At 47.7% G+C, this 13,645-nt stretch overlaps 1 protein-coding gene across 2 annotated transcripts; it reads right to left on the bottom strand.

Annotated features, from left to right (window-relative positions):
- Positions 1 to 170: 170 nt before the first annotated feature.
- On the bottom strand, positions 171 to 11,699 carry FSCN3 (fascin actin-bundling protein 3). Of its 2 annotated transcripts, XR_009736021.1 has the most exons (8): positions 11,403 to 11,699; positions 9,638 to 10,334; positions 9,190 to 9,308; positions 7,424 to 7,583; positions 6,621 to 6,791; positions 6,088 to 6,288; positions 3,441 to 3,719; positions 171 to 320 (listed from the first exon to the last, which is right to left on the bottom strand). XR_009736021.1 is itself a non-coding variant. In XM_061414613.1 (7 exons), the coding sequence occupies exons 1-6, from the start codon at positions 11,544 to 11,546 to the stop codon at positions 6,088 to 6,090; spliced, it is 1,497 nt and encodes a 498-aa protein (XP_061270597.1). In that variant the 5' UTR covers positions 11,547 to 11,696; the 3' UTR covers positions 3,543 to 3,719. The 2 variants fall into 2 exon arrangements, 1 of the variants encoding a protein (XP_061270597.1); XM_061414613.1 differs by lacking the exon at positions 171 to 320 and having other exon boundaries at positions 3,543 to 3,719; positions 6,088 to 6,293; positions 11,403 to 11,696.
- Between the last annotated feature and the right edge of the window lie 1,946 nt (positions 11,700 to 13,645).

Here is a 13,645-nt window from a genome sequence, read left to right as displayed (position 1 = left end):
CTCATGGCCTGTCACCCCTGAGTCCTCCAGCATGCATCTCCAAAAAATAAGGGAAGTTTTCTTACATAACTACAACACAGTGACCACATCTAAGAAAATGTCTAATAATTCCTTAATCTAAGAGACATATGAACTCCTTAATTGCATATGTATTTTCTGCACAGTGGCAAACAGAGAGGAAATGCCCCTTTTTATATTCTGCTTCTCCCTTTATATGTGCTCCTTGGGCATGTTTGCTTGCTTCTTCTTTTCTGAAAGTTCCAAATCATCTCAATTTTGTCTTCCTAGAGAGAGAAATCTCCAGGCTCCTCCTGGGAAACCTAGGGATGTAAGAAAAGAGAGGGACACGGAGGAACGTGATGGAGGGGATATTTGGAGTGAGGGGTGGGCTCATCTCTCCAAATTCTTTCCTTTTTGAAGAGATGGGGATGGAATGATGATGGTGCAAAGTGAGGGTCAGGACAGAGTTTATTTACTCCCATCTGCAAAGGTACTGGTCCAGAAGTTATCCTTCAATAAGTCTCTTTATCATCAAATACTCTAGAGCTGTGCTGCCAGTAAAAGTAGCCACCAACCACATGTGGCTAGTAAAGTGATTAAAATGAAACAAAATGAAGAATTCAGCTCCTCACTCACACTGTGTGTGTGCTTAGTCACTTCTGTTGTATCCGACTCTTTGCGACCCTATGGACTGTAGCCCACCAGTCTCCTCTGTCCATGGGATTCTCCAGGCAAGAACACTGGAGCGGGTTGCCATGCCCTACTCCAGGGGATCTTCTGGACCCAGGGATTGAACCTGAGTCTTCTGCATCTCCTGCATTAGCAGGCAGATTCTTTACCCACTAAATCACCTAGGAAGTAGTCACATGTGCCTGTGGCTACTGTGTTGGACAATAAGCATTATAGAACATTTCCATCAGCACAGAGAGCTCCATGTGACAGCACAGCTCTACCATGAAATTCCAAGGATAACAGAGCATGACCTGCCTCTGCCCTGCTTCTCTGCTCTCAACCTGGGGCCCCACTGGACAGATGGCCCAGGGAAATGGCCAAGGTTTTGTTGGGGGACTGAGACTGTGCCATTCACTTCAGTGACCAAACTGACCTTAGCAATGGAAGCAGCTGGAAGCTGAAGCCCCATGGCTGAGCACATTCAAGCTGAGGATGGCAACTTGTGGGGAGCATAAAAGCGTGCACACACATCTGTGTGTGTGTGTGTGTGTGTGTGTGCGAGTGCGCGCGCGAGCACGCACACACATGTGCGCATGCACGTGCGTGTGTCCCTGGGCACATACATTCCTGTATGTCTGACTATATCTATTCAGGGAAGGCTGAAGAAGAGATTCTGCATTAAATGACTCCCAAGGTCTTATCTCTGAAGACTATTCCACACCACTGCTGCTGCTAAGTCGCTTCAGTCGTGTCTGACTCTGTGTGACCCCATAGACGGCAGTCCACCAGGCTCCCCTGTCCCTGGGATTATCCAGGCAAGAACACTGGAGTGGGTTGCCATTTCCTTCTCCAGTGCATGAAAGTGAAAAGTGAATGTGAAGTCGTTCAGTCGTGTCCGACCCTTAGCGACCCCATGGACTACAGCCTACCAGGCTCCTCCGTCCATGGGATTTTCCAGGCAAGACTAGAGTGGGGTGCCATTGCCTTCTCTGATTCCACATCACATCTCTGGCCTATTCTTAACATTGTCTAGGAAAGGAGATGCCCTGGTCCTTAGCGTTTGCAACCTTCTCTTATTGCATTAAAATGTTTACAAAATTCTTTCATATTTCTTGAGGAAAAACATACTTACGGAAACTTGACATCACTTTCCTCTACCCAAGCAGAAACTCTCTCAGCTTCTGGTTTCAGCTTCTCTTCTCAATAAACTTAAAAGCCAGGGCCTAGTTGTGGGATGATGCAGTAGGGCTCAGGCTTTGAGAGTGTTTGAGAAGCTGTCTGGATGCTGCTTTATATAATATTGAGTCAGCAATGAGCAAAAATTATTCCCTTTTCCACTCCCTTTCAATTCTGATTGCATCAAAGAGAAAATTTTCATTTTGGTTCTATTCTGTAGCCACTCTGTAACACTTGTTAATCTGTTTTGTTTGTTTGTTTGTTTGTTTGTTTGTTTTTAACAGATGGAAAGGGAGCTTCAGGCTCTGAACCTTGGTCAAGGAAGGGAAATATGACTAAAATTTATGGCATCACTTTGGTTTCATTATATTCTTTTTTTTTTTTTTTGTCTTCAGTATATTTATTTTTATGGTCACTTTCTACTCATGGCTTCCCTGATAGCTTAGTTGGTAAAGAATCCACCTGCAATGCAGGAGACCCTGGTTTGATTCCTGGGTTGGGAAGATCCACTGGAGAAGGGATAGTCTACCCACTCCAGTATTCTTGGACTTTCCTTGTGGCTCAGCTGGTAAAGAATCTGCCTGCAATGTGGGAGACCTGGGTTCAATCCCTGGGTTGGGAAGATCCCCTGGAGAAGGGAAAGGCTACCCACTCCAGTATTCTGGCCTGGAGAATTCCACGGACTGTAAAGTCATGGGGTCACAAAGAGTTGGACATAACTGAGCAACTCTCACTTCATTTCTGCTCATGGCAAGTGATTCTGGTCTTCCATTTTATGATAGTGATTAAAATATCCGTTTCTAAATAAAGGTACTTAAGAGCCTATGTCAAGAAAGGCATTAATGGGGCAGATGGTATGCCATTAAGGGCCAATGTTATGAAGACAGTGCAAGAAAGACACCCATTTTGGAAGCTCTGTTTTGATGGAAAGAGTCATGGGCATCAGGGTCTACTCTAATTGAAGAATTGCATCAGAGGTCTCTGCTGGTGCTACTGCTGCTAAGTCGCTTCCTTCATATCCAACTCTGTGCGACCCCATAGATGGCAGCCCACCAGGCTCCCCTGCCCCTGGGATTATCCAGGCAAGAACACTGGAGTGGATTGCCATTTCCTTTTCCAATGCATGAAAGTGAACAGCGAAAGTGAAATGCTCAGTCGTGTCCGACTGTTCGAGGCCCCATGGACTGCAGCCTACCATGCTCCTCCGTCCATGGGATTTTCCAGGCAAGAGTACTGGAGTGGGGTGCCATCGCCTTCTCCCAGTCATGGGCAAATCACTTCAGCTCCCTGTAAATGGTGGGCAGTGATGGAGAAAATACCTGTTGCGTCCTACTGACTGGATCAAAAGGAAATGATAAGGTGGGATGGTCGGTAAGCTATGGAGGGACAGTGGGCTATATATGCATAGGCTGTCATTACAACTACCTTGTGCCTATAGGATTAATAATCCTTCCGTTGTCGTAAGCCAAAAGGACATCTAGTCATATCTGGATTGTGAATCCTTCAGGGTGAGGCTTATTCCTCATGGGACCTCTGGGAAAAGTCTAGTGATTCTGGAGGGGACGGGGAGAATCAGTGGAAGAATAGGTTACCATTTGGTTTCCCCTCTTCTGGACACCACTTGAAGTGACATGGAGTCTCAGTTGCCACCCACATTCACACCTCTACTCTCAAGTCAGATGCACACCAGGGTCTTGGGGGTGGCCGTTTGTGATGTATTGTTGCTTGAAACAGGTGTTTTGCTAAACTGGGTAGGAAAAGTTGTGTTACAGATATTCTTCTCATGGATCTTGACTCTGGGGTTCTTGTTTGGTTTAGTGTAGTAGTTTCTCCTGGAAGATTTAGATTTCCACAGGTGGCATCCTGTTGACCTGGGGAGGAAAGAGGAAATAGAAACCTTCAGTTGGTCACTTGCTAATTTCTAGCATTTAGGAAAAAACCTGGTGAGACCCAGTGGGAAGAGAGAAGATAAAGTCATTTGTTCCTTTCTTGAGGAAGTGCCACGGGGACAGAGAAGAGGTTAGTTTATAGGAAAGAGCAGTAGAAGTGATTTAGAAAAATCCAATGAATGGTGCAAAATACCATCAGAATTCACAGGGAGACTACAACCAACAGGTTAGACTTCCTAAGAATTCAAACTGACTTGAGGAAGACATCTGATGGCATGAGGGTGTGCAAGGTGCCAAGCTGTTTACTAAGCATTTCACTGTCATCAGCTCATGTAACATAATAATCCCACGAGAGTCACACTATATTCCATTTCACCTACAAGAAACAGACTTTGAGAGGTTCATTGGCCCAAGGTCAAACAACCAGTTTTGCTAATAAGCATCAAATTAGAACCCAGCTCTGAGTCCAGAAATGATCTCTTAACCACTTTGATGAAATGTCTACTAGAATGTCAGGCCTGGAAAGAGAAATCTAGTGCAATCCAAATCCTTCATGGAATAGATAAGGCAACGACTTAGTGGGATTTCCTTTTGTTTTCCCGTTTGCCACAATTAAAGGGTTTATGTAGAAAATCAACAGAAGATGAAGGAAAAGAGTGAATGAATATGGGGATCTCTATCTAGAGGCATACAGTCACTGACCCCTCATATCACCCTATGAAACAGACATTATTTCCATTTTACAGATAAGGAAACCAAGGCCTAGAAATGTTGGAGCAATTTCCTTGGGGTTACAAAGCTAGTAAGGACCATGCCTTGCTAGTTTTGATTCCAGGTCTATATAATATCAAAACTGAATCTCTTTCTACAACATCCTCCTGACTTCCTAAGCCAGGAAAGAGAGGATGATTGTGAAGGGGCAGGGCTAAGAGGAATGAGGTACCCTGAAGAGTTATGAACAGGGAAAGATGGAATGGAGGCATCAGCTTAGAAAAGTAGACTTACAGTGGAGAGGAGATCAGGTAGGGATGGGCCTGGTGGCTGGGGAGCCCTTGTTGCACTGTAGGCTCTTGGTGGAAAGCCTGCCACACAATTGTGCCAGTAATTATGGTAATTACTAAGGAGCAAGCTAGGACCAACCTAGATAGCATATTAAAAAGCAGAGACATTACTTTGCCAACAAAGGTCCGTCTAGTCAAGGCTATGGCTTTTCCTGTGGTCATGTACAGATGTGAGAGTTGGACTGTGAAGAAAGCTGAGCACCAAAGAATTGATGCTTTTGAACTATGATGTTGGAGAAGACTCTTGAGAGGCCCTTGGACTGCAAGGAGATCCAACCAGTCCATCCTAAAGGAGATCAGTCCTGGGTGTTCATTGGAAGGATTCATGCTGAAGCTGAAACTCCAATACTTTGGCAGCCTCATGCGAAGAGCTGACTCATTGGAAGAGACCCTGATGCTGGGAGGGATTGGGGGCAGGAGGAGAAGGGAATGACAGAGGATGAGATGGCTGGATGGCATCACTGACTCGATGGACATGAGTTTCGGTAAACTCCGGGAGTTGGTGGTGGACAGGGAAGCCTGGCGTGCTGTGGTCCATGGGGTTGCAAAGATTCGGACACGACTGAGCGACTGAACTGAAGCACTCAAGAGGCTCTGCCAAGGAAATACTGGAGTTTTCAGGGTTTGGTGAAGGGAACACAAGGGAGGAAGCAGAGATGGCGCTGAGTCTTGAGCCTGAGTGTTTGAGAGGATGGTGGTGCCCTCCATGGCCATGGGGAAGGCAGGAAGGATCACCTTTGAAGGGGAGGGTGAGGAGGCTCATTTGGAGGAGATGGCAGGATGAAGTCAAGTCAACTGTCAGTCAGAAAGTTGGAAAGAGATGAGGTTAGACTTCAGGAGAAGGATCAGGCTGCAGATAAATCTGGGTGCCATTAGTACCCCCAAGGATCTGAGGTGTAGGGGTAGAACGTACCTAGGATGGAAAGGATACCCTTCAAAGTTACCAGTCTTCCCTACAAAGGGGGAAAAACTCTACCTGTTAATGAAGAGAGACAGATATACAAGTACCCCCTTATCTTGTCCCCTGCAGTCTGACTTGCAAGCACAAGAGTCAGTGTGATGTGATAGTGAGAAGCCTAGATCTGACTCCTCCTCTCTCCAGCAAGTCTAGGTCTAGAAGCCCCATGAGAAAAGGCACGGATTTGGAATAAAGGTTGGGAGTGGATCCAGCCATGGGACAGATGCCAGCCTGGGGTGCATATCGGTCTTGCTCTCACATGCCTCCACACCCTCCTCCCTTCTTCTGCTGCTCCTCATCAGCTTCTGCTCCCAGACCCCTGGGTCCTTACCTAAAATTCCCAAATACACTCTTTGGTAATGTCTTCGCTGTCTGCCAACAGGGTACCACTTCTGTCGGATCGCATGTAGAAGCCATTGGGTGCCAGCACCGTGAGCAAGTTGCTGCCCTGAAGCTCGATACAGAAGTTGAGGGCGAACTTTCCCCAAGGCCGAAAGGTGCCAAAGGATGTTATTGACCAGAAGGATCCACCCTGTGCTGGGGAGGGAAGAGCTCAGATTGGTGGGCCATTCTGGAGTTGGGGGGTCTCTCTCAGTACAGCCTCTGAGGGGGCTCCCAGGAGGCCCACCACCCCTCCCGGACTGCCCTACCCTGCCTGTCTTGGCAGGTCCCTCTCTGGGAACATAGGAGGGCAGGTTTCTGTTCTGTCCACCCACTCCAGGAGACTTGCAGTGTAAGAGCAAACAAAAACTCTGTTTTTTCTCCTATGAAAAGTGGGCCCTGAGTGGCAGTCCCTGAAGTCTTAGTTGAGGCTAAGGCTGGGCTAGATCATGAAGCCAGGGGTGAGGAAGTAGAGCTACTCACCTTGGAAGTGGTAGATGCCCTGGCGGCAGGGCAGCAGGTGAATGCAATCTGGCTGATCCATATTGCACTGCAGGAGGTCGTGTTCTGATGAGGTACCCACATACCCATACCGACCCCGCAAGGCGAGGAAGGGGCGGTTGGCTAATCGAATCCCAAATTCCTCATTTGGGCCTGAAAGAAGCAGGAAGAAGTTATTTGGATGGGCTGTCTCTAGATGCTTTCCCAGATGGAAGCAGGGAGACGGGCCCTGATGGCAAAAGGGTATCATCAATATCCTAATATTTAGTGAACAGTTATCATGTGCCAGGGCTCACGCTAGGTGCTGGTGAAATGTTTATGAAAGCACTCATTACAGCATGGAGGCCAAGACATTTTAATATTCTTCTTTCCTTTGAGATGAGTGAATTATTGAATCTTCATGGAAACCTCTGGGGCAGACAGGTTGGCTATCACCTCCACTGATGATAGAGACAATGAAACTGAACCTCAGATAAGGGGGTTACCCAAGTGATGATGAAAAGTCAGTGACTCAGCAGGCTGTTGTTCAGTTGCTAAGTGGATCTGACTCTGCGACCCCATGGACTGCAGCACACCAGGTTCCCCTGTCCTTCACTATCTCCCAGAGTTTGTCAAATTCATGTCCGTTGAGTTGGTGATACAGCAGGTGATACAGACCTGAATCTTCTGCCCCCAACCGTGGTGGTCTTTCTACCATAACCATAACTTTCTACCATAGCTTCTGCCAAGCTCCCTCTGAAAGCGACTCTGACTTGGACTAACCTGGCAGGGGCTGCTTTGCCTACCTGGAACGGTGGCACTGGCCATCAGCAGGCCATTGGCTGCGATGCCCAGGAAGCGTCCATTGGGAGACTGCAGGAGGATCCTGCCACAATTCCAGTGCATACGAAAGAAGGTTTCACACTCCACTGGGTGCCCATCAGCCATCACTGCCCTATGGCGTCTCTGAGGAGAATATTGGGAACAGAGAAGGGAAGCAAGGACTCAGACTCTCAACTTTTTTCTTGTAAGTTTTATTCTTAGACTCTCCTTCCCATATTCCACCCTCTAGCTCTCTCTCTCTTTTTTTTTTTTTTTAATTCTCTCAGGGTATGCTTATGCCTTCAGATGCTTTTTTGGAAAACATGTTGTGAGCTCAGCTCTCCCACTTCTCCAGTCTGTGCTGTGTCCATATGGAGAGAAATGAACTTTGGCCTAGACTCCAAAATCATTTCAAAGTGGATCATAGACATAAAAGTGAAAGTCAACCTATAACACATCTAGAAGAAAACACAGGAGAAATTCTTTGTGACTTTGAGGTAAGCAGTGATTTCCTGGGGCCAAAAAAAAAAAAAAAAAGGCACTAACCACTTATAAAATGGAGAAATTGGACTTCATCAAAATTAGAAATTGGTGCTCGAAACACACTATTAATCAAATGAAAAGGTCAGTCATAGACTGTGAGAAAACGTTTGCAATGCATAAATCTGACAAAGGACTTTATTTTAGAACACACCAAAACTCTGACAACTCAATAAAAAGACAAGCAACACAATAACAAACAGGCAAAAGATCAGACACCCATCAGAGAAGATCGACAAAGGACCAATAGGCACATGAAAAGATACTCAAATTTATTAATTATAAGGGAAATCCAAATTAAAGCCACAATAAAATAGGCATTACACATTTAATTTTAGAGTGGCTGAAGTTAAAAAGACAGGTAAGACCTAGTTTTAGTGAGATGGAGCAATTAGAACTCTCACACATTACTGGTGAGAACGTAAAGCAGTACAATGACTTTAGAAAACTGCTTGAAATTTTCTTAAGAAGTTAAATACACATTTATCACATGACCCAATAATTCCACTCCTACCTATTTGCCTAAGACAACTGAAAAGCACAGGCCCACAAAAAGGCTTGTACATGAGTGTCCATAGTAACTTTGTTTACAATGGCCCAAACTAGAAATAAGTCAAGTATTCATCAATAAGTGAAGGTATAAGTGAATTACGTTTGTGTTTGTGATTAGTGTTATGGAATACAATCCATCAATAAAAAGGAACAAACTACTGATACATGTGACATCATGGACAAATTTCAAAAACATTATCCTGAGTGAAAGAAGCATATATGCTATGATACTATATGATTCCATTTATATGAAACTCAAGAGCAAGCACATCTAATCTATAGTGACAGAATGCATATTGGTGGTAGTGGGAAGGGCCACAGGGGAATTTCTGTGATGACAGAAATATTTTCTAACTTGTGACATGGTTGCAGCATGATTGTATATATTTGTCAAAACTTATTGAATCGTACACTTAAAATGTGAGCATTTTATTGTGTGTAAGTCATGCCTCAATAAAGTGGTTTTAAATTTTCTTTTTTTAAAAGAGGGCTGTTTGGATGAAAGTGTGCCCACTGGATGAAAATAAGAGTTTATTGACAAGGACCTCCATACTTCATCTCATCATCAGATCATTTGTCCTGAAGAAGGAAAAAGCGAGTCCAGAGAGGGAGATTTCAGGGCTTAAGGGTTCTCTTGTCCAGAAAGTCAAGGTCTCACCTGGGCTAGGTAGCAGCCATTGGCTGAACGAAGCTGCAAGGTGGGGGTCTCGTTGTCACATTCAAACTGGAACAACGACATTGGGCTTATGTGCTCAGAGGCAGCACACACCTCCACGTCTACAGAGGAAGAAGATGCCAAAAAAAGCCTGAGTCTGGCCCCTCAGTCTCAGCCCCTCCTCCACACTGGATAACTGGCATTCCCTCTGCTTTCCCTCCTCAGCCTTTCTCATCTTGGCCCATAGTAGCCTGGAGAAGACTCGGGCCACTTTTCTTGCAAGTCTGTGACCCTACTTTATAGCCCATCTCCATGGCATCAGAGATCCTCTGGGGACCTCAGGATCTTCCTTAATCACCAGGTTCAAAAATCCTCTCTGATCCCAAACAAATTTTCCTCTTTTAAGCAACCAGCCCTCCCTCCCCCTGTGGCTGTTAGATCCAGCACTTGCCGTAGATGACGGAGAGGAACTTCCGAGCCTTGGACGTGAGGCTAACCCATGTTGGGCAGCGCTGTAGGATGAACCACTCCTCGCCTCCGTGGGGATTGGAGCCCAGGCTCAGGAGCAGGCGTGTGCCCTGTGGATACAGCATGCCTCCCTCCCCATCGCTCAGCGCCACAAGCCCTCCAGGACGCACTTGCATGTGAAAAGCTGTCTGCGTTGAGGGTTGGGAGACCAGCCGGTCTAAGTGGGACAAGAAGGTGTGTGCAGAGGTCTCCAGATGGTAGCATCCATCTTGGAAGTGCAACAGGAAGCCGCATTCCTCCAGACAGGGAATCGGTGCATCTACCCAGACTCGGCCCATGGTAGGGTCAGCCCGGGCATAGCAGTGGTTGAGGGGGCTGAAGAGGATCACGTGGACATGCAGGGCTGGCCGGGGGGTCCACATGTGGTAAGCTGAGAGGACCCGGGAGGTACAGAAAACATCCTCGCCATCAGATTCCAGGTAGCGACCACTGATGATGCACTGGAGGGTCCATTGGCCATTGCGGTGGAAACGGATGAGGAAGCACCCATGATGGCTTGTCCTTGGCCGCCCGTAGCACAGAGAACCATCTGCCTCGCACAGAAGGTAGAGACCCTGCAAGCTTCTTAGTCGTACCACAGCCTGTGTTTCATGCTCATTGCTCACTAGAATCTCCCAGGTCTGGAGGCATTGGGAGGGAGAAGAGGGAAATTAGTCCTGCAAAAAGGCTAGACTGAGGAGCCCTCTATCCATCACCCCTGGCATCGCTCCAGGACCTTCACTGAGATCAACTACATTCCCTCTACATAGGCCTCCTAACTGTCCTCTCTTCTACTCTCATGTTCAGCGGTAATCAAAGGATCTCAGGGTACTTCCACCACTGGAGCCAAAGGGCTTCTCAAGATCCCAAGAGACACTGTAGGTAACCACCTCCTCCAGGTAATGGAAGGTAAAACTCCTTCTCTCTTCCTTGATCACTTCCTTAAATACCTGATTTTCCAATAAAAGCTTTGGGTTAAGTCTTTCTTCTCTCTTTTCTCACTATTTCCTCTGGACAGCACAATCAGCCAACACATCCACCCACCAGAACCACTTTTCCAACACGGCAGGAGAAAAGCAAGACTTCTGACAGGCAGGCCATGGGGTCCGGGGATAAGGATGGGAGCACAGACAGTCGAGATGCAATTGTCTGTTTCAGCTGTGATCAGCTTTGTTACAAGCAAGAGGAACTTGTTACTGCCTCTCTCTCTAGCACCATCCCAGAGGTGCCTACAGCACTCTGTAAAATAAAGACCAACTCTCCAATGGCTTCTAGAGTACCCCATTCTCAAATTACAGCCAAGATGTAGAACTTGCAGTAACTCCACTGGTCCAACCTCCCCGGACGCCTGCAATCCTGCTTTCTAGCTTGGGCTCTCCTCCTCTCCTTTTGGTGATAACACAACCCTTCTGTGCTGGGATAGAGGATGGGGAGCAGCCAGAGCAAGACAAGGTTAGCAAAGCCAGGGCTGAGGCTTCACCATGTGGGACAGGTTTAGAGACAGGGAGATGACGCAATGGAGGCCTGTGAGCAAAAGCCTGGCTTGCCTTCTCAATGGCAGAGCCTAGAAAAGTGAGTAGGTTGAAAACATATCCACACGCGCACACACAGACAGACACACAGAGACACACACACACACACACACACACACACACTCATACAGCGTGGCTACCAGGAAAAAGGGTTCCAGTGCAGGTTTGCTCTGTTACCTGTCTCCGGCCCAAGCCTTTTGCCGTAGCTGTCACCGTATTCTTATATGGTTCATAAGTGAGGTAGGATCCTGCCCAGCTGATGAGCCCAACCCTTAGGTCTTCGGCCCTGGGTTGTCTTGGCGTCCACTCCACCTCCTCCATGGGGCCAGCCCCACAGGTGATGACTCAGTCCGGCCCAGCCTTCCCCCCAGTGGTGAGGTTCCACAGGCCATAGGGCCTGCAATCAGGCCCTTAGTACCCACCGGAAGATGTTTCCAGAGTAAACTTCCAGGCAGAGACTGGACCAGGGCCCAGCGCCTCTGTGACCCGGGAGCATTGTGACTGTGGGGGCTGTGCCTTGTCCCACCATAGAGGGGAAAGGGCACTGCCCAGCAGCATCAATCCAGAGGAAGTGGGTCCAGAGCCTCTGGCACTCGCCTCCCCACATCCCTCCAGGCATCAAGGTAGCTCAGTCTGAGAATCAGAACTCAGCCTGGGCCAGCGACCACGTGTGATTTCAGGCAAGTCTCTCCCCTCTTCACTTGTGTGCCTCATTTTAATCACAGGGTAGAAATCAACCTCTTTCCTTTCTAGGAAGTGGATTCCTGGCTCCCTTGGGGCGCAAGTGTTTTTAGAATTCAAGATATCCAAGAAAGATCTATTAACTTTTACGGCTCTTGGGTGGATGAGGCCGAATGGTCTCAGGAGATACTTTTCAGTGAGTGTAAGGAAACCCTAGATACTCATCAAGGGTCAGATTACTCATGCTTATCAGAAAGGGCTGGCTTGGGGGCAGGGTACGGAGAATGGCCCAGGGCACCCTCCTCAGTCCCCAAGGGTGTTGCTGCTGGCAGCCAGCCAGGTCGCCCCTAAAGATACCAGTCCCTCCCTCACCAGTCTCCACTGGCCAAGAGCCTCCAGAACCCACTGCCTCCAAAGCTCATGGAGAAAACCAGTCTAGCCCCTGGAGAAACCAGCAACATGAAATAAGGGAGAAAGGTCAAAAGAAAGTGGTGGTGATGGTGGGTTTGTCGAGCTTTGCTGGAATGCAAAGGGAAAAAGGCAGAGTGAACCACACTTGGAGAATACTCTACACACTTGATCCTATACCCGTATCTTCCTGTTCCCTGTAGGTGGAGTCTCCCCAGGTAGAAAGAGCGCAGTGGTGCACAGTAAGGGACTATAATCCCCATGCCCTGTGTGCATGCTAAGTCACTTTAGTCCTAACTGACTCTTTGCGACCCTATGGACTATAGCCCACCAGGCTCCTCTGTCCATGGGGATTCTCCAGGCAAGAATACTGGAGTGGGTTGCTAAGCCCTCCTTGAGGGGATCTTCCCAACCCAGGGATGGAATCCATGTCTTTTACATCTCCTGCACTGGCAGGTGGGTTCTTTACCACTAGCGCCACCTGGGAAGCCCTCCCCAGACCCTGCCTGCATTTAGTCACTCGATCCTGACCCAGGGATAGAACCCAGGCCTCCTGCATTGCAGGTGGATTCTTTACCATCTGAGCCACCAGGGAAGTCCTACCAAGGTTTTATAAAATAAGGCCAATAGACACTGAGTGACAGAATCACCTGGTTAGTTTTAGAGATGCAGATTCTTGGGTCTCAGACCAGTCCTGAAGAATCATTTTCAGAAGTGTGCCTCAGGGCCCTTATTCTTAATATTCTTCCTACCTCAAGTTTCAGTGTGCATAGTCATTAAGAACCACTGCTCTAAGTAGCTGGGAGGTGGATGGGAAATGGGAGCCAGGTGGTTTACGAACCCATGAAGGTAGAGCCTGTTACCCACAGCAAAGGCCCCTTGGAATTGGTGAAGGAATGGAATTTCCTCCACTGGAGGCCCTAAATACTTCTAGTCTTGAGAGTAAGGAGGGAGAAGCTGAGCTATATGAGGGTAAGGTTGAGTGTGTGTGCTTGGGGTAAGGGGTTGGCTTGGCAGCCTTAGCCGCTTTGCTATTGTCGTTTAGTCTCTCAGTTGTGTTCAACTCTTGAGACCCCATGGCCTGCAGCCCGCCAGACTCCTCTGTCCATGGGATTTCACAGGCAAGAAAACTGGAGTGGGTTGCCATGTCCTCCCTCCAGGAGATCTTCCCGATCCAGGGATTGAACCTGTGTCTCCTGCATTGGCAGGTGGATTCTTTAGCACTGAGCCACCAGGGAAGCCCTAGCAGCTTTGAGCCCTGCCCCCGCGACGACCATATTATCTTTGCAGCCAGTAACCCAGCCCCCCACTTGTAGTCTACAAACAACACG

The sequence above is a fragment of the Bos javanicus genome, chromosome 4 (genome assembly GCF_032452875.1).
Source record: "Bos javanicus breed banteng chromosome 4, ARS-OSU_banteng_1.0, whole genome shotgun sequence".
Classification (NCBI taxonomy): Eukaryota; Metazoa; Chordata; class Mammalia; order Artiodactyla; family Bovidae; genus Bos; species Bos javanicus.
This window is presented reverse-complemented; position numbering and strand designations above follow the sequence as displayed.

Coding starts and splice junctions, on each gene's coding strand:
- FSCN3 (XM_061414613.1), bottom strand. CDS start 11,546: ATGGAGGAGGTGGAGTGGACGCCAAGACAACCCAGGGCCGAAGACCTA. Junction 10,335..11,402: donor AAGGCTTGGGCCGGAGACAG/GTAACAGAGCAA, acceptor CAATGCCTCCAG/ACCTGGGAGATTCTAGTGAG. Junction 6,294..6,620: donor GGGCATCTACCACTTCCAAG/GTGAGTAGCTCT, acceptor TTCCCTCCCCAG/CACAGGGTGGATCCTTCTGG.